This window comes from Pongo abelii, chromosome 11 (assembly GCF_028885655.2).
Source record: "Pongo abelii isolate AG06213 chromosome 11, NHGRI_mPonAbe1-v2.0_pri, whole genome shotgun sequence".
Taxonomy (NCBI): Eukaryota; Metazoa; Chordata; class Mammalia; order Primates; family Hominidae; genus Pongo; species Pongo abelii.
In genome coordinates this window covers 134,863,996-134,890,075 of record NC_071996.2, presented here as the reverse complement: position 1 = coordinate 134,890,075, position 26,080 = coordinate 134,863,996, and the positions used below count along the sequence as shown (strand labels likewise).

At 45.9% G+C, this 26,080-nt stretch overlaps 1 protein-coding gene across 28 annotated transcripts in view; it reads right to left on the bottom strand.

Annotated features, from left to right (window-relative positions):
• ARMC9 (armadillo repeat containing 9) overlaps positions 1-26,080 on the bottom strand; it is a 181,889-nt gene that overhangs the window by 45,048 nt on the left and 110,761 nt on the right. For all 28 annotated transcript variants that reach the window (XM_063712517.1, XM_063712519.1, XM_054548730.2 and 25 more), the window contains 1 exon segment: positions 4,348-4,452. In XM_063712517.1, coding sequence (XP_063568587.1) covers positions 4,348-4,452 — 105 coding nt within the window.

The following is a 26,080-nucleotide window of genomic DNA, read 5'->3' as shown; positions in this document are numbered from 1 at the left end:
GTCACTTTGAAATAAAAACAAAAAAAAAACTGGGATTCCATGATTCTGTCATAAATGTTTATATCCTTTAACCCAGGTGATGGAGCTATTTAAGTCAGGGCATTCTTCTTAGGAAGAATTGTTTTCTATTTGTATTTGTATTTATTTATTTTTACAATAATAATTTATTTATTTATTTTTGCATTCCAAGGCTGGAGTGTAGTGGTGCAATCACAGCTCCCTGCAGCCTCTGACTCCTGGGCTCAGGTGATCCTCCCACCTCAGCCTCCTGAGTAGCTGGGACCACAGGTGCGTGCCACCACACCTGGCTAATTTTAAAAAAAATTTTAGTAAAGACAAGGTTTCCCTACATTGCCCAGGCTGGTCCTGAACTCCTGAGCTCAAGCGATCCTCCCACCTTGTCTCTCAAAGTGTTGGGATCACACGCGTCAGCCACGGCGCCCGGCCAGAGGCATTGTTGATTACTCAGCACAGCATGCACGGCACTAAAAATTTCACAAATACTAGAGGCAGGAGAAGCAGGAGGAAAGTCAGCAGTCTTGAACTCTGACGTTCACAGCCTATAGGAGAACACAGCACATGGCTTCACTAGAATTATGAGTAAACAACACATCTCACGGGGCCACTGCTACCCTCCTGCAAGCCTCAGAAGCGTGACCTGTTCTCTGTCCCTAGCTTTCTGAGATCGCCGTGCTCTTCAGCATTTTGCATAGCCTGTGCTCTGCAGAGCAGAGGAGCTGTGGGTAGACTTGGAGGGTGGGGACTAGCAGTGTGGCCCTGCAGGGAAGGGGTGGGCTACTGGTCCAGGATCCTGGGACTAGCTTCCTCCCATCCTCGAACACTCTGGCGGACGCCCCAGTCGTACCTCCACCCTTACTCCCAAGCTGCTGGTTGGTTTTTAAATTACTGGCGTGCACGATGATTGGTTCCTGGGATTATGGTCAGGAGGTATAGGGTAGGGCCTAGACTCTATCCTTAACCCAGATTCAGTGGTCTGGGACTAGCTCTCACCCTGCAGGATCACACCTGCCAGCCACTGACCACTCCTAGCTGTTATCTACACCACTCAGCAAGAACAGTTTTATCTGTTTGGTGCCTTCTGTAAACTTCTTGAAGGTAACAGCTGTGTCTTAAGCCTCTTCGGCATTCTGCTGTGTTGGGCAGATGGCACAGGTTCACTCTAAGCTTTTTGAATACAATTTTCTGACAGAATGTTTCAAAAAGCCAACATCTTTAGACTCATCTTGAAAAATCTGCAACATACCCAGTACATCAGAACAAGGGGCCTGGATCATGACCTTCAGGCACATATTTCCCAGTGAAACGTCGTCTATCTTGGTCAGAGCTCCTCAGCTTGACACACGCACAAAACGCGACAAAAATATGAATTTAAAGGCCTTTCATGCACCACAAGAGAAAGGGCATGGCAAGGTGGGAGCCCATCTTCTGAGATCCCCAACCCGGCACACAGAGGCTGGCAGGCTGGCAATGTCAGATCACAAGACTGGGTGACAGGGCGGTGGGGGATGACTCATGAACAGGGGCAGTGCTGGGAGCGCGTATCCGGCCTCAGCGCTTACTGCTCCACATTAAATTTTCTAATCAAAATATTCATGAGATCCTATAGTGACCTGGTGTGGTCAGCTAAATGGTGGCCCCCAAAAGCTATGCCCATGTCCTGACCCCTGGAAACTGTGAATGAGTTTATTTGGAAAAAAGACCCTTGTAGATGTAATAAGGACCCTTGAGATGAAGAGCTCATCCTGGGTCACCCGGGGGACAAGTGTCCTTAAAAGAGACAGAAGAGGGGAAGGCCATGTGAAGGCAGGCCAGGGACTGGCATGTCGCAGCCACAAGCCAAGGACGGCCTGGGGCCACCAGAAACTGAAAGAGGCAAGAAGGATCCTCCCATAGAGTCCTTGGGGGGAGCTGAGCCCTAAGGATACCTTGATTTTGGATTTCTGCCTTTCAAAACGAAGACAGAATACATTTCTGCTGTTTTAAGTCTGTAGTTAGTGGTGCTTTGTTACTGCAGCCACGGGAAATACCAAATTGTACTGGGTCTTCCCATCTACACAGCGGATTCTTTCTGTGTTTCTCAGTACTCACATCTCCACCCACGGTTTCCTTCTAGTAAAAGGATCATCCATAAACATTTAGGAGGTTTAGAACTGCATATTATGGCAAGATGGTACCATTTCCAGATGCCATTAAACTGGGATTACTGATTGATTTGAAAGCTCTGTGCCTTTGCGCCTCACCAATCTGCATGATTAAACGAGCAGTCTCACCACGTTCTGCACCTTGCTTTTTTGTTGTTGCTGAAGATGTTTACCATATCAGCAGAAGATCTCCCCCATGGCATTTCGCTGGGGAGAGGTCCTCTAAATTATTAACTGAGTGCTGTATTCAAGCTTCTGTCTGACCTGGCTGCAAATGGCCATCCTTGCTCATGTTTACGTGCCTGCGTGTCTGTCTGTGTGGTAGTGTGGTCGGGGGTACATGCACCGTGGTCTCAACAGGTATCACCACGTGCCCTCTGAGGAAGCCCCACCAATTTGCCTCGTCTGTTTTCCTCATCGCCTGCCTGTGAAACGAATCACACGGAGCCGTGTCTCTGACAAAACTAGCGTTCTTCCAAAGGGAGACACAGGCCTAGTCAAGCCTTAGGCTTCCATCAACAACTTGGAAACTTGACGGCTGCACTTCTGACCTTTCCTGAGCACCTCCCTGCTCGACCTAATGTAAACAGCTCCACAGCCAATTAGACTACTTTAATCCTTGAGATGTTCTAAGGAATGGCAGGTATTGCCCAGCAACCCCTATCCCTGAAGGGGGTCGCAGTGGTTCCCCGCCCCCCAGCCTCCATCAGTCACCTCCCTGCCTTCAGAAAACAGCAGAGTGAAAATATAGTGGATATGTTAGAACATGAGTCAAATCGAGTCACTTCCTTGCTCTCACCTCCAGTGGCGTCCTAGCTCTTGTAAATAAAATCCAAAACCCTTGCCATGACCTACAAAGCCACATGATCTGGACTATGACTCTCTCTCCAACCTGAAGTCCCACCACCACGCACTGCACTCCAGCCTTGAATCCCTGAAGTTCCACAGATGAAGAGGAAGAGATGAGGGCCAGGTGACCAGGGGGCCCAGTGTCCTGGGGAGGTACTGAGGGTCTGGGTTGGGGGTGGCAGCGGGACCTGGCAGGCACCTTCTGCTTCCACCTGCTCCTATGAAGACCCAGGCCACTGCATGCATCGTCTTTCTCCTTCCCAAGGCTCTGGCTGTGCCAGTCAATTGTTGAGACGCTGGCTCCACCCTTCTTCTCCAACACCAACCTGCTGGCCGTGAGGAGACTTTGGGGTCCAAACAACTGACCGAAGCAACCGCCAGCCTCAAAGTTCTAGGAGCCTCTTTTAGTGACTCTTCTACCCTATGTGCTCAGCTGTCCCACACAGGGTTTCAGTCTGAATTGGTCCTGGTTCCTGGCAATTGCTCCTCCCTTCCAGACCCTTACACTCCAGCATCCCACCTGGCACCCCCACCTGCTCTCTGAGATACCTGCGGGCCCTGGCACTGCTATCCTCTCCCGAGGAGTGGCTGCTTCCTCCTGACTCACAGCCTGCCCTATTTAGCTGGTGGGTGTAAGCCAGTGGTTCTGGAGCTGGCTGAGCATCCGAGCCAGCGGGAGCTCTCACAGGTCAGCTTAAGGACCCATCCCAGATGGTGACTCCACAGGCCTCTTGGATGCCTGCACTGACCACTGGCTCCATCCTGAAACACCTCTCCCTTCTGTTTCCACGATCCCCTTCAGTTCTTCTGAGGACGCGGTGACTACTCACTTTCTGGCCTTCTCGGGTCCTCTCCTTTCTCCCACTCTTGACTGCTGGAATGCCCCTCCTTGCTCAGCCCCCACTCTCTCTCCACACTGTGCTTCAGTGGGTAACCTCATGGGCTATGATGGTTTCAGCCAACACCTCTGCGCCAAGGACTTCCAAGTCTACCTCAGTATTCCCTTCCAATACATAAGGCACGCAGAAATTAAAAAGTGGGATGGTAGGCAATTGCTACTGGGGCCAGGCATATCTTCTGATGTTCCAAAGGCCCCTGGCATGTGCCTTCTAGTTATATCTTTCCCCACTCCGTACACCTGTCTACTTGTGACAGGTAGCTAGGGCCACAGTGCATTTCAGGGCTACTGACAGCAGACTAGGTAACATGGACCTTCTCATAAACACAGTATGGTAACAAACCAAACTAAGCCCTCTGTGTCACTGAAAACACGAAATCCATCAATGGCCATCTGGCCTTTCTGTTTCAGGATCCCCACCCTTCGTGTGGCACTTACCCCCAGGTACTCCGTGGTCAGAAGCTTCTCTCCTGAGAGTTCTCCGAGCTGGGGCTGGATCAGTTCGTCTTTGTCCAGATCGGCTTCCATGATGTCATGGTCCTCCTGTTTCAGGAGACATGGGGTGAATGCCGTGGACACTCTGCCACAAGCTCCCCAGGGGTGGCTCCCCAGAATGTGTAGCTGTCATGAAGGCCTCAGCCAACCACAGCAACTTGCAGGCTTATATTCCAAGAGGGCTCAGGGGCAGTCTGCCTCTGCTCCCAACCTCTCCATGAAGACCAAAGGGACAAGGCCAACCGGTCTCTTCAGGAAGCTGGGGACCTAGGGAGCCTCCATTGCTTAGGTGTGCGGAGGTTCTAGAAGGCTCTTTAAGGTCTCTCCTAATCACAGTTCTCAGAACTTCTCTCTCTGTGAGATCAAGGCACCATACAAACAGCCAGTCCATCATACACAGGCCTTATAGGGGATAGGGAACTCTAGAACAGGTTTGCTTGTCTCAAAAACGTTTACAGCCGATAAGTAACAAGACTCAGCAAAAAGGGCAGCACTGTCCTGCTTCTGGGAAGACGGAGTGGATGTTCCTTTCCATATTCCTCCTACTACGTACAACCAAAAACACTGGACACTACCTATAAAAGAAACATAAGGTGACCCTGAAAGATGGAGAGATGAAGGCAGACTGCCTAGGGGCCTTGAGACCCAAGGATGACAGCTGGTGACTTCCCTGGGTTTTCTTTTCTTTGTTGAGATAGGGTCTCGCTCTGTCACCCAGGCTGCAGTGCAGTGGCATGATCACAGATCATTGTGCCCTTGACCTACTGGGCTCAGGCGATCCTCCCTTCTCAGCCTCCCAAGTAGCTGGAATTACAGGTGTATGCCACCACACCCGGCTAATTTTTGTATTTTTTTGTAAAGGTTTTGCCAAGTTACCCAGGCTGCCTGGGTTCTCTTTTTGTTTCATATATGCCACACCTGGAGCCCAAGAAACCAACAACCCAGAAATGTCAATGGTGAAAACAAAAAAAGCCCCCCAAAGCCTGCTTCCTTTAGCCAAAGCCTGCTTCTTTTAGCCAAAGCCTGCTTCCTTTAGCCAAAGGACCAGACAGGGGAAGGCTGGCATGACAGGAAAATTTTAGGAAATAAACACTGGAGAAAACATGGTAGCTCCACTCCCACCTGCGCCAGCAAGGGCCTCAGGAGCCCCAGCTGTACCCTCACCAGGCTGGGCCACACACCCCAACACCCCTGGCGGTGATACCAGAGAAGGCTGGGTAGGCAGCAGTTTCATCCCTGCTGGGAGGTAAGGAGGCCCTCACCCCACAATGTAAGTGAAGACCAGGTGGGAGCCCAGACTTCTACCCACGCTTGGCAGTGACCAGATGCCCCTCACACCCTTCCTGGGGTGGTGTCGGAGGAGCCATGTGGGGCGCAGTGAGTGACGGGGCACTCTCGTCCCTTCTAGGAAGGGAGGCATTAGTGGAGGCGTAGTGGGGATCCAGGACTCCCCATCATCTGGTGTCAACCAGGCCAAGCGTGGAACCTGGAATTCTACTCAAACCTGGCAGTAATTAGAAGGAGTCCCTGCAAGGAGTCCCAACAAGGCAAAAAAAGCAAATAAAAGCCATACAAATGAGAAAAGGAAGAAAAACTGTCCCTATTTGCACATAATATGACTGTCTGTGTAGAAATAAGGAATCTACAAAGAAACCACATACACACAAAAAAAACTCTCCTAGAAGTAATGAATTCAAAAAGCTCACAGGATATAAGAAAAACATATAAAATCAATTTCTATATATGAGTAAGGAACACACGAACATTGAAATTAAAAATACAATGCCATTTACAATTGCTCAAAAAAAGAGAAATAGGCATAAATCTAACAAAACATATACAACATTTGTATGCTGAGAACTACAAAACTCTAGTGAAAGAAACCTGCCGGGCACGGTGGCTCACGCCTATAATCTCAGTACTTTGGGAGGCTGAGGTGGGTGGATCACCTGAGGTCAGTAGTTCAAGACCAGCCTGACCAACATGGTGAAAACCCGTCTCTACTAAAAATACAAAATTAGCCGGGCGTGGTGGCGCATGCCTGTAATCCCAGCTACTCAGAGGCTGAGGCAGGAGGATCACTTGAACCCAGGAGGCGGAGGTTGAAGTGAGCCGAGATCATGCCACTGCATTCCAGCTTGGGCAAAAAGAGCAAAATTCTGTCTCAAAAAAGAAAAGAAAAAAGAAATAAAAAATTCAAATAAATACAGAACCACACCTCGTTCATGAATCAAGAAGACTCAACATAGTTCTCCCCATATTGATTTACAGGTGTAATGGAATTTCTATCAAAATCCCAGCAAGATATTTTGTAGTCATAAGTAAGATTATTCTAAAATCTATATGGAAAGGGCAAAGAAAATTAAACAGTTGGCTGGGCGCGGTGGCTTATGCCTGTAATCCCAGCACTTTGGGAGGCCAAGGTGGGTGGATCACGAGGTCAGGAGATCAAGACCATCCTGGCTAACATGGTGAAACTCCGTCTCTACTAAAAAAATACAAAAAAAATTAGCCTAGCGTGGTGGCAGGTTCCTGTAGTCCCAGCTACTTGGGAGGCTGAGGCTGCGGAATGGTGTGAACCCGGGAGACGGAGCTTGCAGTGAGCCGAGATTGCGCCATTGCACTCCAGCCTGGGCGACAGAGCGAGACTCCATCTCAAAAAAAAAAAAAGAAAATTGAACACACTAAGACAATTTTGAAAAAGAAGAACAATACGGGAAGAATCAATCTACATGATTTCAAGCTTAGTAGTTCAGATTGTATGCTACTGGCAGAGGGACAGACACATAGATCAATGGAATGGAACAGAGAACTCCAAAATGGACCTACACAAATATGTCCAGTGGGTTTTAGACTAAGGTACAAAATAAATTCAATGAGAAAGGATAGTTCTTTCAACAAATAGTGCTGGAGAAATTGAACATTTGTAGGAAAAAAACTGAACCTCAATCTAATTCTCATATCTTATATAAAAATCAACTCAAAATGAATCATGGACCTAAATGTAAAACTAACACATTTTTAGAACAACCCATAAAAAGAAAAAATTGATAAACTGTATTTCATCAAAAAATTTAAAAACTTGTTCAGTGAAAAGACCCTGTTAAAAAGATGAAAAGGAAAGCTATAGACAGGCAGAAAGTATTTGGAAACCACATATTCAGCAGAAGACTAGTAACTAAAATAAAGAACTCTCAAAACTCAACATTCAAAATACCCAAACAATCTAATTAGAAAATGCGCAAAAGACATGAAGAGACATTTCACCAGGGAGAATATACAGACGGCGATAAGCACATGAAAAGATGTTCAATATCATTAGTCATTAAGGAAATGCAAATTAAAACCACAATGAGATATCACTACATGCCTATTAGAATGGCAAAAACAGGGCAGGTGCAGTGGGTTATGCCTGTAATCCTAGCAGTTTGGAAAGCCGAGGTGAGCGAATCACTTGAATCAGGAGTTTGAGACCAGCCTGGGCAACATGGTGAAACACTGTCTCTATGAAAAAAACAAAAATTAGCCAGGCCCGGTGGCACGTGCCTGTAATCCCAACTACTTTGGAAGTTGAAGCATGAAAATCACTTGAGCCTGGGAGGCAGAGGTTGCAGTGAGCCGAGATTGCACCACTGCACTCCAGCTTGGGTGACCGAGTGAGACCCTGTCTCAAAAAAAAAAAAAAAAAAAAAAAAGGAAAAGAAAAGGAATAAAAAAGGCAAAAATAAAAAACAGTGGCAATATCAATTGCTGGCAAGGATGCAGAGAAACTAGATCACTCATACATTGCTGGTGGAAATGTAAAATAATACAGGCCCTCTGGAAAACATTTTGGCAATGTCTTAAAAAGCTAAACATGCTGGGGCCGGGCGCGGTGGCTCACACGTGTAATCTCAACACTTTGGGAGGCCGAGGTGGGTGGATCACGAGGTCAGGAGTTCAAGACCAGCCTGGCCAACATGGTGAAACTCCATCTCTACTAAAAATACAAAAATTAGCTGGGCATGGTGGCGGGCGTCTGTAATCCCAGTTACTTGGGAGGCTGAGGCAGGAGAGTTGCTTGAACCTAGGAGGTGGAGGTTGCAATGAGCTGAGATCATGCCACTACACTCCAGCCTGGGTGACAGAGCAAGACTCAGTGTCAAAAAAAAAAAAAAAAAAAAAAAAGCTAAACATGCAACTACATTTCGGCAATTTCTTAAAGAGGTAAACATGCAACTATATAGAACCAGCAATTATACTCCTGGGCATTTATCTCAGAGAAACAAAAACTTGTTGACATACAAAAATCTATATATGAATGTTTCATGGCAGCTTTATTCATAATAGCCCCAAACTGGAAACAATAGATGTCCTTCAACAAGAGAACAGGTAAACAAATGTGGTACATAATACTACTCAGAAAGAAAAGGAACTACTGATGTACACAAGCCTGGATGGATCTCCGGAGAATGATGTTGGTGAAAAAAACCAGTCCTCAATGGCTGCATACTATATGATTCCATTTCTATAACATTCTGCAAATGATAAAATTATAGAAATGGAGAACAGATTAGTGGTTGCCAGGTGTTAAGGAGGAAATGGAGGTGGCTGTAAAAGGGATCCTTCTATGAGGGATCCTTGAGTGATGGAAACGTTCTGATCTTGAATTAACAGCAGAAGAGTTAAAAATAAAAAAACGAGCATATGTGAGATGTCACAAGGCTCTTTATACTCGAACGCCGACCGAATGGCACACACAGTCATGGGGGAGTGTGCACTGCCCCTTCCTCGTCCTTGCCAAAGCTTCCGGCCGACCTTAGACTGTCCTTTGCAGGTTAAATTACAAAGAGCAATACAAATATTAACTCAGAAAGAGGGAAGCTGCGGGCTATGGAGGGAAAAAGGGGAAGGAGGGGCCCTGGAGGAAGGTGGCAGCCAAGTGCTGGAGTGGTCTAGGGGTGCAGGGGGAGGGCAGGCCATCATCTCCTGGTGACAGTGTTCCCTAAGATCATCTAGCCAGTCCTTCCCTTTGACTCCTGGCCCACCCAACAATCTAATGACTATAATTGGCTCCTTTACACTTGCCAACAGGAAAAGAAAGCTCTATTCTGCAAAAATGAGTACCCTGTCTTCATTTCCCTAATTTCTAGTTATTCAGGATGTTCTGGTCTTTGGTGAGTTTGATTTGCCCCAGTCAGTTTCCAAGGAATATGAAGGCTCAACTTCCTGGGCCTGGAAGGCGGGGTGTGGCTGGGAACTGGGCCTTGAAATGTGATGCTGCCTGTCCTAGGGCTGCCCCTGGGTAGGGCTGTGCTGGGGGAAGGTGCCCCGTCTCTCCAGTCTCTCAACCACATAGTCAGTGCCATCTGCCATCACTAGACGGCGTCACCTTGGGATGGGCTGTCCTAAGAAAAGGGGATTCGACTTACTCTAGGCTGTCCCCAAAGACAGGCCTGAACCAGCAGAATAAGAGGCAGGCCCCAGATCAATCCAGAGCCTTTTCCAACAATCAGCACCATCTTACTCAGGGAAGGGGCTACTGAGGAGATGCTACTCCTGCTAGCTTGCATTTGGGGGCATTTATTTGATGTCCCTTGTCATAGAATAATTAAGGAACCCACCTTACATTTCCATAGCACTTTACATCTTAACTTTCACAATGGCTTGGTGTGGATTTTCCCGGTGTTGAAACAGAGGCCCAGAGAAGTGACAAATCCACAGCAGTAGCCCAGCTCTGAGTCTAGGAGTCTGGACTTTAAGCTTGGGGCAGCCCCTTTCTGCCCAGGTCTTTCTGACTTGGCCTCTTGGGGCCCCGCAGAAGAAGCCTGTTTCTGAGGAGGTACAGGCTAGACAGCTTGGGTCCCTGCTGCCTGGCTGAGACTGAGCTCAACAGGACACAGAGAGTAATGGGACGGAGGGCTGTAGTGGCATCTGAAGTTCAGGGTCTCGTCCCTCTCTCTCCCCTTCTCTTGTCTAATCACAAATGGAGAATCCACTTTTGCCCCACCCAGGGCCCAGGCTCACAGTTACCACTGCGATTTAAGCTCTAGTTGGGACTCGTGCCCTATGGTGAGGGCAGCCACCTTCTCCTGCTGCTGCACCTGAGTTGGCAGCTCTGCCAAGTGCTAGCAGACCCGCTGTCCTGAAATTTCCTTAAAGGTAATCCTGTATGTGAGGCCCTACCCCAAGTCAACTCTGGGACGGTTACGGAAGACTGAGGTTGTTGCCTTGGCTTAGAGTACTTCACCAAAATAACAACATCTCAGTGATCAAAGGGTGTGTGTACATTTTATGATGAATTTTAGGAAAATGAGTACTCCTTGTGAACCAAAGCAGCAGCTCTGTGGTCTGAGTGGCAGGGAGCTCTGGGCATGGAGTAGTGTTTTATCTCTTCTCCAGGGGACGGAGCCTCAGAGGCCCCAGCTGGAAATGGGCATTGGAATCACAGTTTCACCAAGGTATTGGTGAGACACCACTTCCCTGCCAGGAGGGAATACGAAACATTAAGAAACAAAACAAATATCCGCATTCCATTTCAATGAGAAACACATAGTCAATGGCTAACTTCAGTCAACGCCAGCAAAAGTGTTTCTTTATCCTGGACAAGTATATATGTGAGACCCATTTACTTGCAAATCAACTTATATAAACACTAACTAGCAAACAACACATCTCAAGTTAAACACTAACTAGCAAACAACACATCACAAGTTAAAGTTATTTATTCCATTTTATTTTATTTATTGTTATTATTTTTTGAGACAGGGTCTCTTGCTCTGTCTCCCAGGCTGGAGAGCAGTGGCATAATCAAGGGCCCCATTGCAGCCTCAACTTCCCAGGCTACAGTGATCCTCCTACCTCAGCCTCCCAAGTAGCTGGGACCACAGGCGTGTACCAGTACGCCTGGCTAATTTTTGTATTTTTGGTAGAGACAGGGTTTTTCCATGTTGCCCAGGCTGGTTTCAAACTCTTGAGCTCAAGTGATCCACCCATCTCGGACTCTCAAAGTGCTGGGATTACAGGCATGAGCCACTGCACCCAGCTCGTTTTGTTTTAATTAAACAAATTTTTTTTTTTTTTTGAGATGGGGTTTTGCTACGTTGCTCAGGCTGGACTTGAACTCCTGGGCTCAAGCGATCTTCTGCCTCAGCCTCCGAGTAGCTAGGGTTATAGGCGTGAGTCACTGTACCTGTCTTCATTTTGGTTTATTTTATTTATTTATTTATTTTGAGATGGAGTTTTGCTTTTGTTGCCCAGGCTGAGCGCAATGGTGCGATCTCCACTCACCACAACCTCCACCTCCTGGGTTCAAGTGATTCTCTCGCCTCAGCCTCCCGAGTAGCTGGGATTATATACAGGCGCCACTACTAATTTTGTATTTTCAGTAGGGACGGGGTTTCTTCATGTTGATCAGGCTGGTCTCGAACTCCCAACCTCAGGTGATCCGCCCACCTTGGCCTCCCAAAGTGCTGGGATTACAGGTGTGAGCCACTGTGCCTGGCCTTTTTTTTTTTTTTTTAAATTAAAACAAAGCTGTTTTTTAATTAAGTGTACTTTATAGGCCGGGCGGCCTATAATCCCAGCACTTTGGGAGGCTGAGGTGGGCGGATTACGAGGTCAGGCGTTCAAGACCAGCCTGGCCAATATGGTGAAACCCTGTCTTTACTAAAAACACAAAAATTAGCTGGGCATGGTGGTGCATGCCTGTAGTCCCAGCTACTCGGGAGGCTGAGGCAGAAGAATCGCTTGAACCTGGGAGGCGGAGGTTGCAGTGAGCCGAGATCGCACCACTGTACTCCAGCCTGGGCAACAGAGCAAGACTATTATCTCAAAAAAAAAAAGTACTTTACAATTAAATTTGTTGAGAATTGATAGGCCCTCCCTAACCTCCAGAAACACAGGACAGTTTCTGCATTTGGTCCTAATATTTGCTACCCATTAATAAAAGTTAACTTGAATTGCAGCTTAGTAGTGTGAGCAGAGGGCCTGGGGCAGAACCAGGGCCCCACAACAGGGACAGTTACAACAGAGACAGTTGGCTTCCGCTGCCTCAGTTTCTCTAGTGCAACATGCAGGCGAACGCTATTGTTACTTCAATGTAAAATGCATAGATGTAAGAAAACTGAGGTGACAATCATCACCAAATTGATGGTTCTTGGTTTAAAAAGTTTTGTACCAAGGTTCTAATTCAGAAAGACATGATTCTTGTCAGTGCCTCATTTTCTCTAGCTAGCAAATGGGATCACTTGGCTGCCTCCTTTAAAATCATGACTTACTGATGGAAGAAATTTCTTAAATTCTCTGCTTTTGGAACGCCATGATACTGTGTAGATATAAACAAGTCACTGCCATGGTTTCTGAGAAACACTGATACTGGCAAAAAGGGAATGGAGGCATCCTTAGGGCTCGGGAGGGGAGAGAGCAGAAGCAAACTGAGCTGCGCTAGTTGAGGTGGGAAGGGCAGCTTAACAAAGAAGCCAGAGCTTCATTCAACTGTTCCCAGCAACACCTGCAGACAGAGGCGCCCACTACCTGGGGTGGGAAATGTAAGCAGAGAGCCTCCCAGAAATGAAGCTTGCTGATAGCAGGCGCTTGCTCCACTTTCTTGATCAGTGCCAGGCTGATGAAAACAACTCTGAGGATGTATCTGGACTTTTTATAATGGGCAAACCCAGAGGTGAGGCCAAGAGGCACCCTCTGAGAATGCCAACTCAGGCCTTCCAGCTGGGAGGGGAGCCACTGCTGCCATCAGTTCTCCCCCCATTTTTTTTTTTTTTTTTTTAAGAGACAGGTTCTTGCTCTGTAGCTCACGCTGGAGTGCAGTGGTATGATCACAGCTCACTATAGCCTCTAACTCCTGGCCTCAAGCAATCCTCCCACCTTAGCCTCCTAAAGTGCTGGGATTACAGGCATGAGCCACTGTGCCCTGCTCGGGGAAAGAATTCTGCTAGCCTCTCTCAATGCAAGCCTGGCAAGGTGCTGGGTGCACTGGGTGACAAGGGCACCAGCCACTGTGCTAACTTGTCTGAGCTGCTTGTGAATTCCAAACGAAACAACATATTTTAAAATCTACTTTGTGAAGTAAGGGAGTGATGGATAAAGAAATACTCAAGAATAAATGCCTCATTAGGGTGGGTCTTAAATACCATTCTTGGAGGAATTTGACTAAAATTACTGGTCTTTATGTACTAGAGCAGAATGCATCAGATTACTAATGTTAGAGCTCAGTGATAACTGATTACTTCAAGAAATTAAGAATGCCTCATAAAAAAGGCGCTTGAGCTGAGATGAATTTAGATGTCCTAATGCGAAGCTTCCCCATGGCAGCTTGGTGACCTTATGACATTACAAGATGCTTAACTGGAGGCTTTCGATACATAATACTCCAGACAAACCAGATTCTAAGCAACTGGCCTGAAAACAAAACTAAGGGTGACCACTAAATGCATTTGAAAACTCAGATTCTTACAGATAGAATGCAGAGCAGAATGTGTTCAGGTGGTTTTACACATGACAAGTGAAAGTATCCAGTGTGCTTTCCACTTGAAATAATTATAAGACTTCTATAAGTAGTTTAAATTTGAGACACCTTCTCAGAACGCTGAATTGTAAATCTCACTCTTTGTGAAAATAAGGGAAAAACACTCCACATGGGAGAGCGAGGGTGGACTGAGGCCCGGCAGCGTGAGGCGCTGACTTCCCCAGTGGAATGGGCCCTGGCCACGTGTGCAGCTTTCCTCCTGAGCGCGTGCCCAGGACTGCAGATGGAAGCAGGTCCAGGATCCTTGAGGGCTCCCCGCGACGCGGAAAAGTCTCCCCCTACATTCATTTCCCCATTCACAAAAATGCAGCCCAAGGTGTGACAGTTGGTTTCACAACCAGACCAGTTCATTAAATAACGATATGACAGAAACTGGATAACCCAAACAACCTTTATTTCCCTAATTCTCCCAGTCTCTTGCTTTCGCCGCTCAATTTATTTGCTTAAACCTTTTCTGTACTCTAAGCAAAAACAGCAAGAAATGTGGAGATGATGGCAAAGTTGCCCTAGGAAAAGCAGGGCTTATCGAAATATTTAATACACCCAATAAGAGAAGACCTGGAGGCTCAGTGGGACAGGAAGTGAAAGCAGAAAGCTTCCATGAGGTTAGAGGAAGAGGGACCCAGTGTCACAGCAGCACCACAGACACCGTGCTTCACATGCAGAAGAGGAAGAGGGTAACCGAAATCAGGGCCCCTTCCAAACAGGATCCTAAGAGTGTGCTCAGGACACAAGGGGCAAAGGGGAACAAAAGACCTAGGGACCAAGGCAGGGTATGTCCCTGCCCCAACCTGGAGCAAGTGACGATGGGCTAGTTAAGGAGAAACCACCACTCCAGGACTGGACACACCCCTGACCCAATGAAGGGATTTTCTTACATGCCAGCAGGAATGTCATAAAGAAAAAAATATATTATTCAATATAATGTCTATGTTCTGAAATACTGTTTAGATGAATCTTAAAGGTCTCACAGAAAAAACCTCAGGAAAAACTCCCAGGCTGCTGCTACCCAAAGTGTGGCCTGGGACCAGCCTCCTCCCACCCCCCCTTTCCCCACTGACGGTGCTCTACTTCTCTGCCAGCTGCTTTCCATCCCCGCTCCATCCGGGCCGGCCCTGGCCTTGGCTCTCTCTAATTCTGGCCAGGCAGCACATGAGGAACCTCCATTCCAGCAGACTTCGGCTTGCCTCTAGACCAGTCAGGCCAGTCTGCCTCTAGACCGCAAGGGCGGTGTTAAAAACAGTTGACAGGCATTGAGTGTGCCTGGCACTTGACATGGATTGTTTCATTCGATCCTCACAAGCACCTGATGAAAAGGGTATTAATATTCTCGCTTTACAGATGAGAACACTGAGGCTTGGTGAGGTTCACCAGCTTGCCCAAAGCCACACACAGCTGGTAAGTTGTCAGGCAGGACTCAAACACAGGGAGTTAGCTACTGAACCCTTTCTTGGTGTTCAGATTCTGTCAGTCACTGACTCGACATTCAGCAAGTATTCTCCACGCATCTATCATTTTTGTGGGTCTCTGGCAGGTAAAGAGAGGCTTCCATGCTTTGCCCCATCTGTTCCCTGTTGCCTTGGACTCAGAATAAGGACAGGAAGAGCATGCTGATCAAATGCACACATGACACAAGACAAGGATGTGATCCAATACCTCAGTGAGCTGTAACCATCAGCTCACCTGCCAATAAGACACCTACCAGGGATCACGACAGGTCCCAGCCTTGGCTTTAATGCCACCCCCTGCCACTGCCTTTTCTGGATTAGGCTTATTCTCTATAGCTCCAGAAGAAAGACGAGCGAGTGGACACTATACGGAAAAAAAGGAAGGAAAGGACACTATCATTTTTTTTTTTTGTCCATGAGGGGCCACAGATGAACTTGCTGTTCACATCTCTGTCATGATTATTTATCCCTATTTTTATAGATGAAAAAACAAATATAAATAAAAATATAAAGGTAGACAGGGTCTTAATGAGTGAGGCTTTGAATACTACCGTTAGCAACTTGAGATTGTACCAAGTGATGGGGAGAAAGAAAGTGTTTTGAAAGGCATCATGTAAATGTGCAAATGGGTCAGCCCTTTGGGGAGCAATTTGGCAGGATTTAGTAAAGATGAGACCCTCATCTCCCTGCATCAGCAGTTCAACATCTAGGTGTGAGCTGCAGAGAAGCACTCAAGGGCATATAAGGACACGAGGATGAGGAAGCTCTTTGCTGCACTGTGGAAAACACAGGAAAGAAAGGAGAAACACACAGGGGCTTATTCTGACAATGAAATACTACATACAGCAGCTAAGTGGGTGAACTGGGTATTGGGATGAGTAAACCTCTAACACATAATGTTGAATGAAAAAAGCAAGCCAGTAAACAATTCATATAATACTAGCCACTTATGTGAAATTAAAAACCATAACAGTGCATATTACGAAAGTACAGAATCATCTGTGGAATTTATACACCAACTTCAAGATAGTGGTTAATTCTGGGGAGAGAAGGAGGGGAGGGAGATGAAGGGATACAGCCACAGCTGTCTATTATTTTCTGTTCTTTCTGAAAAGTTTAAAATGTTCCCTAATTTACAAATTAAGTGATCATGTCACCGTGTGGTCCAAGCTCTGCTTTAAGAAGATGGTCTGGTGGCCACGTGCAGGACAAGCTGGGAGGGTCAGAGACCGAAGGCTTGGAAGTTAGTACAGAGAGGGGTATGAGGCTTAAGCCAGGATGTGGAGCAGAAAGGAAATGAAGGGGGAGATGAAAGTGACTTCCAGAATGATGAGCCACAGCGTGTAGACACCATCTGGAAGATGACAGCAAAGTGTAAGGGAGAGGAAGAGTCCCCGGTCACTTAGCAGTTTAAGGAGCATGGGTGCCTGGGACCGCCAGGTGATTTATGAGCCTCAGGTGTTTGTTATGCCCACATCTGGGTTAGAACCCCTTACTAGTGCCTAGCATGGGGGTGGGATGCTGGGCTGAGCACTGCTCAGGTTCGTGGCAGTTAGTTTTAGCCCATTTAGAAAAACTAAGGCTTGTACATGGCAGAATCACGACCCGAACAGGGCTCCTGATCCTAGGATGGGGGACACTTGGCAGAGCCCAATGGCCACTTCCATCTGGATGTTCTTGAGCTCTACAAGGCTACCTGGTCCCAGCGCCTTTGGGCTCAGTTCAAGTCCCAGGAATAACCCAGCCCAGTCAATGACTTACTGACCTTACTCAGGCAGTTTTATTTCTCACTGTAAATTAGTAAACTAGCACTTTGATCACTTAAAAATGAAAGAGGAGTGATAATGTCACTCCTCATTAACACCTTCTAACAGCTTCCCTCCTCTCTCAGGATAGAAGCCGAGGTCCTTCCCCAGGCCCTAGGTGATCTGACCTCATCTCCAACTCCCTCCCCGCTTCTTCCTGTTCCTGGAAGGCCCCCAATATGCTTCTGCCTCAGGACCTTGCCATTTGCTCTTCCCTCTGCCCCACTGCTCTTCAAAGCACTCATGGTCACCTGGCTATGATCTCTGCTTATTTGTTGAAGGCCTGCATTCTCCAAATAGGATGTCTACTTTGTTTTTACCGCTATATCCCTAGGACCTAACGATTTCTGGCCCCAGGGATATACTCCTGTTCCTGGAACAGGAGTAGGTCAGGCAATTCCTCTCTACAGTTATCAAGTGCAAAATGTGATACGTTTACTAAAAATAATCATTCCAGGACACTGGCAAATGACCAATGGCAGGCAACAACTTGAGCAGCACTTGCTCAGTGGGGAAGTGCTAGGGCCCTGGGTGAGAACGGTGTGCTCATGGCCTTCCTGCCTGGAGGCGTTCCCATCGCAGGCAGTGACACCCCAGGGCCTGGAGGTGTGAACATCATAGAGGGCAAGTGGCAGGCACAGCTGCTAGAAATTGAAGGGGGACATCTGGAAGCAAGAAAGCTACAGAGGCTAAGAGATGTTACAATCTCCACACATCTCTGACTGCGAAACTACAGGTACATGCAGAAAACCCAAGGAACCCAGAGGAAACTAACAGTGTGGGAAAACTTGCAGATAATTTTTTGTGCTTGCAAATGTATTCCTCAATCCACACACAGCTCAAGCAGCAGAAGGTGGAAACCTTACTGGCTTCAGGTATCTGAGCACAATTTCCATCCCAATCAACAGTTAAATTATGCAGGGGAGATCCCTGGGATTGGAGAAAATGATAGAGACACTCGTGGCTGTATTCTACAGGGGAGACACATTTCTCAGTTTAAGAGCAGGCAAGTTAACTGCTTACCAAACAAATGAAAGCAACAGCCCTCAGGAGAGCAAAACATAATCTAGAATCACGACAACACGTTATCTATAACGTCTGGTTGTCAACCAAATGCATTACTAGATACAGCAGAAACAAAGCGTGACCTGTCCTTGGGGGAAAAATAGACAAGAGAAACTAACCTGGAGTGGGCCCAGATGTTAGATTTAGTAGAAAAAGACTTCAAAGCAGCTATTATAAATATGCTCCAAGAATTAAAGGAAAATGTGCTCAGAAGTTTTTAAAAAAATACTGAAAATCAGTGAAAACCGGGAAATCTCAACAGAAAAATAAACACTATAAAAAGGAACCAAATGGGAATTCTAGAGCTGAAAAGTACAATAACTGAAATAAAGAATTCAATAGATGAGCTCAACAGCAGATTAAAAAAGGGAAAAAGAATCAGTTAACTCGAAGGACGATCAAGAGAAACTATCCAGCTCAAAGAAGAGAACAAACATTGGATAAAAATGAAGAAAGCCTCAGAAATCTGTTGGACAATATCAGCATTCTAACATGTGTGCAACTGGATTTTCAGGAGGAGAGGAAAGGGGCAGAAAAAAACACTTGAGTAAATAATGGTTATACACTACTCAAATTTGGTTAAAAAAAAAAAACCCCAAAACAAATACACAAAAAAACACTGTAACTTATAGATCCAAGAAGTTCCAGGCCAGGTGCAGTGGCTCACACCTGTAATCCTAGCACTTTGGGAGGCCAAGGCGGGCGGATTGCCTGAGGTCAGGAGTTTGAGACCAGTCTGGCCAGCATGGTGAAACCCCGTCTCGACTAAAAATATAAAAATCAGCCAGGCATGGTGGCAGGCGCCTGTAATCCCAGCTACTCAGGAAGCTGAGGCAGGAGAATCGCTTGAATCCAGGAGGCGGAGGTTGCAGTGAGCCACGATCGCGCAATTGAGCTCCAGCCTGGGTGACAGAATGAGACTCTGTCTCAAAAAAAAAAAAAAAAGTTCCATGAACCCTAAAAAAGATTAACACAGAAAAACCCACACCTAGGTACATCATAGACAAATTGCTAAGAACCAAAAAAAAAAAATTCAAAAGTAAGGGGAAAACAACCCATTACATACAGGGGAGCACTGATAAAATATGCAATTAACAGCTGCCTTCTTACCAGAAACAATGGGGCTGGTCGCAGTTTGAGACCAGCCTGGCCAACATGGTGAAACCCCATCTCCACCAAAAATACAAAAGTCAGCCAGGTGTGGTGGTGCATGCCTGTAATCCCAGATACTCAGGAGGCTGAGGCATGAGAATTGCTTGAACCTGGGAGGCAGAGGTTGCAGTGAGCCAAGGTCAAGCCACTGCACTCTAGCTTGGGTAACACAGTGAGACTCTGTCTCAAACAAACAAACAAACAAAACAAAACAATGGAAGCCAGAAGACAAAAGAATGACATATTAAAAGTGCTGGGGAAAAAATACCTGTTGACTAAGAATTCTTTTTTTTTCTTTTTTTTTGAGATGGAGTCTTGCTCTGTCACCCAGGTTGGAGTGCAGTGGTATGATCTCGGCTCACTGCAACCTCCGCCTCAATTCAAGTGATTCTCCTGGGTTCAAGTGATTCTCCCACCTCAGCCTCCCAAGTAGCTGGGACTACAGGCATGTGCCACCACGCTTGGCTAATTTTTTATATTTTTAGTAGAGATGGGGTTTCACCATGTTGGCCAGGCTGGTCTCGAACCCCTGACCTCAGGTGATCCACCTGCCTCGGCCTCCCAAGGTGCTGGGATTACAGGCATGAGCCAATGCGCCCTGCCAACTAAGAATTCTATATGCAGTGAAACTATGCTTCAAAAATGAAGGTGTTTTGACCAAATCAAGTAGCAATTAAAAAAAAAGAAGGTGAACTAAAGAAAATTCCAGATTAAAAAAAAAAAAAGAATTTGTTGTTTAGAGACCAGCATTACAGAGCACTGGAAATGGTAAATATGTAGGTGGAGATACACACACACACACACACACACACACACACATGTTCCTTCTTTAAATGATATATGACTATTTATAGCACCGGGTTGATAATAAACATAAATGTAGCAAATATGGCAACAAGAGCACAAAAGAGGAACAGAAATCGAGCCATACTGATGCAAAGTTCTTCTATTTTAACAGTAATAAATCAGTATTAACTCGAAGTAGTTTGTGATAAGTAAAAGATGCATACTGAATCCCTAGAACCAACTTAAAAACAAAAAGGCAAATACGGCTAAAAAGTTAGTAGAGTTATTAAAATGGTATACTAAAAAATATTTGCTTAATACAAAGGGCAGCAGTACATATATTACTTAATACAAAAGAAGGCAGGAAGGACAGAATAACAAAGAGATAAATAGAACACTGATAGCAAATGGCAGAATTAAACCCAACCGTATCAATTATTACATTAAATATGAATATTAAACAAAACAATTTTGAAAAAGAAAACAAAGTTGAAGAACTCATATTTTGAAACCTACTATAAAGCTATCATAATTAACATCATGTGGTACTAGCATAGAGCTAGACATACGAATCAAGTGAACAAAATTGAGAGTCCAGAAATAAATTCTTATATTTGTGGTCAATTTATTTATTTATTTATTTATGAGACAGAGCCTCGCTCTCTCGCCCAGGCTGGAGTGCAGTGGCGCAATCTTGGCTCACTGTAACCTCCGCCTGCAGGGTTCAAGCAGCTCTCCTGCCTCAGCCTCCTGAGTAGCTGGGACTACAGGTGCATGCCACCACGTCTGGCTAATTTTTTTGTATTTTTAGTAGAGATGGGGTTTCACCATGCTGGCCAGGCTGGTCTTGAATTCTTGACTTCGTGATCTGCCCACCTTGGCCTCCCAAAGTGCCGGGATTACAAGCATGAGCTACTGCGCCCAGCTTTTTTTTTTTTTTTTGAGATAGAGTCTTGCTCTGTCACCCAGGCGGGAGTGCAGTGGCATGATCTTGGCTTACTGCAACTTCTGCCTCCCAGGTTCAAGTGATTCTCCTGCCTCAGCCACCCAAGTAACTGGGACTACAGGTATGCACCACCACACCTGGCTAATTTTTATATGTTTAATAGAGATGGGGTTTCACCATATTGGTCAGGCTGGTCTTGAACTCCTGACCTCATGATCCGCCTGCCTCGGCCTCCCAAAGTGCTGGGATTATGGCCACCGCACCCGGCCAACTTATTTTTTACAAAGGTGCTATTTGACAAAGCAATACAATGGGTTGAATAATAGTCTTTTCAACAAATGATACTTGGGCAACTGGATATTCATATGCAGAAGGATGAATTTAGATCTTTATCTCACATCACACACAAAAATTAACTAAAAATGGTCCTATACCTAAACATAGGAGTTAAAACAATAAAGCCCTTAGAAGGAAACATAAGAGAAAATCTTTGCAATGTTGGCCTAGGCCAATGGTTTCCAACTAGGAGTAATTTTGCCTCCTAGGGGACATTTAGCAATGTCTAGAAACATTTTTGTGGTGGTGACAACTGGGAAGAGGGGTGGATTAATACTAGCATCTAATGGGCAGAGGCCATGGATGCTATTAAATACCCAATAACGCATAGCACAGCCCCCCCAACAAAGAATTATCTGGCCCAAAATGTCAACAGTGCCAAGGTTGAGAAAGTCTGAGTTGGGCAAAAAGTTCCTAGATACAACAACAAAAGCATAGACCATAAATGAAAAAATGAAAAAGATAAACTAGACCTCATCAAAATAAAAAACTTTTACAAATCAAAAGACACTATTAGGAAAATGACCTGGCGCAGTGGCTCACGCCTGTAATCCCAGCACTTTGGGAGGCCGAGGCGGGTGGATCAGCTGAGGTCAGGAGTTCGCGACCAGCCTGACCAACATGGTGAAATCCTATCTCTACTAAAAAAACAAAATTAGCTGGGCGTGGTGGCACACGCCTGTAATCCCAGCTACTTGGGAGGGTGAGGCAGGAGAATTGCTTGAAACTTCGAGGCGGAGGTTGTAGTGAGCTGAGACTGCGCCATCACACTCCAGCCTGGTCAATGAGAGTGAAACTCCGTCTCAAAAACAAAAAAAAAAAGAAAAGATGGCCGGTGTGGCGGCTCATGCCTGTAATCCCGGTACTTTGGGAGGCCAAGGTGGGAAGATCACTTGAGCCCAGAAGTTTAAGACCACCCTGGGCAACATAGAGGGATCCCGTCCTACCAAAAAAAAAAAAAATTAGGCAGAAGTGGTGGCACAGACCTGCAGTTCTAGCTACTCAAGGAGGCTGAGGTGGTAGGATCCCTTGAGCCCAGGAGGTGGAGGTTGCAGTGAGCCGTGATTGCACCACTGCACTCCAGCCTGGGTGACAAGAGTGACACCCTGTTTCAAACAAACAAAAAAAGAAAATGAAAACACTAGCCACATGCATACGATATAAAATGTCCAGAAAAGGCAAGTATCTAGAGACAGAAGCAGATTAATGGTTACCTGGGGTTTGTGGGGGTGGGGGACCCAGGCAATGGTTGACTACAAATGTGTACAAGGGAGCTTTGCAGGGTGATGAAAATGTTTTAAAATTGAATTGTGGGGATGGTAGCACAACTCTATAAATTTACTAAAATTCATAGAATCATACATTTACTTAAGACAGATGAATTTTATGGTATATAAATTATATCCTCAAGAAAACTGTCAAAAATGTGAACACGCTAAATAAATACTCCAATCAAAGGCAGATTGTCAGACTGGATTAAAAAAGCAAAAGCCAGCTATATCCTGTCTACAAGAGAAGTACTTTATATTAAAAGACACAAATAGGTTGAAGGTAAAAGAATAAAACATGTCACACAAACAGCAAGCATGAGAGAGCTGAAGTGGCTATATTAATATCGGACAGAGCAAATATTCTAGAGACATCATTAGAGACAAAGGACATTTCATGGTGATAAAGGGTCAACATTGTTGGATGATAGAATTACAAACATATATGTTTAAAGCAAACCAATTCCACAATAGATGAACCCAAAACTGACAGAATTGAAAGGGAAAATAGGCAAATTCACAATTCAGTTGGAGATTTCTCTACTCCTCTCTTAGTAACTGGTAGAATGAGTGGACAAAAAAAACCACTAAAGATATAGAATAGACCTGGGCATATAAACAGGTGCTTGATATGTATTTGTTAAATAGGTGAATTCTAGCCAAGTCAGTTTTTACAACATTCCCAGAGCTTGATGCACTCGGGTGAACTAGGAGGAAACAAAAAAGCAAGCCTGAACCGAATGTATACTATACACACAAGGCACTCTGTTCAGGATAATATACAGATTAGTTCATTGCGTCCTTACAATACTACTTTTTTGTTGTTAGAAAATGAATGGTAACGTTTCTGAAATTAAGAACTGAGGATAGAGCGTGGTAAGGCCAGGGCAGTATAAGACTGAAATAGCCAGCTGGCTTTTCCCACCTAGTAAGGTCCAACATAAATGTCAGTTTTGATCACCAAAACTCTAACTTCAATTGGAAAAAAAATCTTAAGATTTTGCAAAAAAAAAAAGTATGTGAAACTGTAAAAGGCTGTTTTGCACACAAAGACTATCTTCAAATGGTTTGTTCGGAGAAGAGTCTCCCTGTAGCAGACTGTTTAACAGCCACAAACTCCCGCCATCCTGGCAAGGACATCCTTGTGCTATGTAGCTTTGCCACTCGTCCCATGCAGGGAAGGGTCTATTTTTCTAATCCTTTGAGTCTGGGCTGGCCTTGTGACTTTGACAGTAGAATTTGGCAGAAATGAGGACCTGAGAATTCTGGAGCCTCAGCCTCAAGAGGACTGGAAGCTTCCAACTTCAACCTCTTGGAACTCAGAGATGCCCAGTTCCAGCTCACTGGAGGAGTGAAGCCACGTGGCGGAGAACTGAGGCACACTGCACTGGCAGCCTGCACCAACTGCCAAACCACCTCGAACCTTCCGGCCCAGCTGACATCCAGCCGAATGCAGCCACGTGAGTTAAGTCCAGGCGAAACCAGGAGAGGACCTGCCAAGCCAACCCACAGAATTGGGAGGAAAATATTATTGTTTTTTAAGCCACTAAGATTTAGGGTAGTTTTTTGGGGGTTAGCAAATATAACATTGATCAAATGAGCCAGACACATGAGTATATTATACTGAATAACTCCATTTATATAAATTTCAAGAACAGGGCAAGAACTTGAGGGGGTGGGTGGTGTCTGAATTACATAGGTATATGCACTTTGTGAAAATTCTCCAGGCTGGGATTGGGTGAATCTGCCTTCTTACATTCCTCTGAAGGGATTCTCTGCAGAAAGGAACCATCAGAACCCCTGAACAATATTCTTTTTTTTTTTTTTTGAGATGGAGTCTTACTTTGTCACCCAGGCTAGAGTGTAGTGGCACGATCTCGGCTTACTGCAACCTCCACCTTCCAGATTCAAGCGATTCTCACGCCTCAGCCTCCAGAGTAGCTGAGATTACAGGAGCATGCCACCACACCTGGCTAATTTTTGTATTTTTAGTAGAGACGGTGTTTCACCATGTTGGCCAGGCTGGTCTTGAACTCCTGACCTCAAGTGATCTGCCTGCCTTGGCCTCCCAAAGTGCTGAGATTATAGGCGTGAGCAACTGCGCCCAGCAGAACCCCTGCACAGTGTTCTATATGGGGCACATGCTCAGCCAGCAAATACCTACCCCACCACTGGTATGTGCCAAGTGCTGTGCCAGGTAGTGAGGAGCCTCTGGAGAAACACACTGATACGGCCCTGTCCCAGCAGCACTTACAATTCACTAACACAGAATAAAAGGCAGTGTGAATAGCAGCAAAAGAAAAAAAAAATGACTCCACCAGGAAAGAGGATATGAAAATAAATGCCAGAAAGTAGCACACAGCCGGCTGCAAAGTGAGCTGCATAGCAAATTCTCTGCAGTGTCCCTCCCCACACAGCAACATTAACTTTCACTATGCTTCTGTCTTTTTCTATTTTTATTTTTATTTTTTTGAGACACAGTCTCACTCTGTCAACCAGGCTGGGGCGCAGTGGCGCAAATTTCAGCTCTCTGCAGCCTCAACCTCTTGGGCTCAAGCAATCTTCCCATCTCAGCCTCCCGAGTAGCTGGGACTACATTTACGCACCAGTACACTCGGCTAATTTTTAAATTTTTTGTAGAGAGGAGGTCTCACCATGTTGCCCAGGCTGGTCTCAAACTCCTGGGCTCAAGCAATCCTCCCACCTCAGCCTCCCAAAGTGCTGGGATTACAAGCATGAGTCACTGTGCCTGGCCTGCTTTTCTGTCTTTCTATTTTACGCGAACTTACTCTGCTTTTCTCCGTAAAGATTGGACTGCCCCTAGCAGCAGATCACAGCTTACCTTTTTTTTTTTTTTTTTTTTTTAATGTTTTGAGACGGAGTTTCGCTCTTGTTGCCCAGGCTGGAGTGCAACGGCACTATCTCGGCTCACTGCAACCTCTGTTCCCCCCTACCCTGGGTTCAAGCGATTCTCCTGCCTCAGCCTCCCAAGTAGCTAGGATCACAGGCATGCACCACCACACCTGGCTAATTTTTGTATTTTTAGTCGAGATGGGGTTTCTCCATGTTAGTCAGGCTGGTCGCGAACTCCCGACCTCAGGTGATCCGCCCACCTCGGCCTCCCAAAGTGCTGGGATTACTGGCGTGAGCCACCACGCCTGGCTAATTTTGTAGTTTTAGTAGAGACGGGGTTTCTCCATGTTGGTCAGGCTGGTCGCGAACTCCCGACCTCAGGTGATCCGCTCGCCTCAGCCTCCCAAAGTGCTGGGATTACAGGTGTGAGCCACCGCACCTGGCCCCATAGCTTAACTTTAATACACCATGCCTAACAAATGCTTAATGAATGA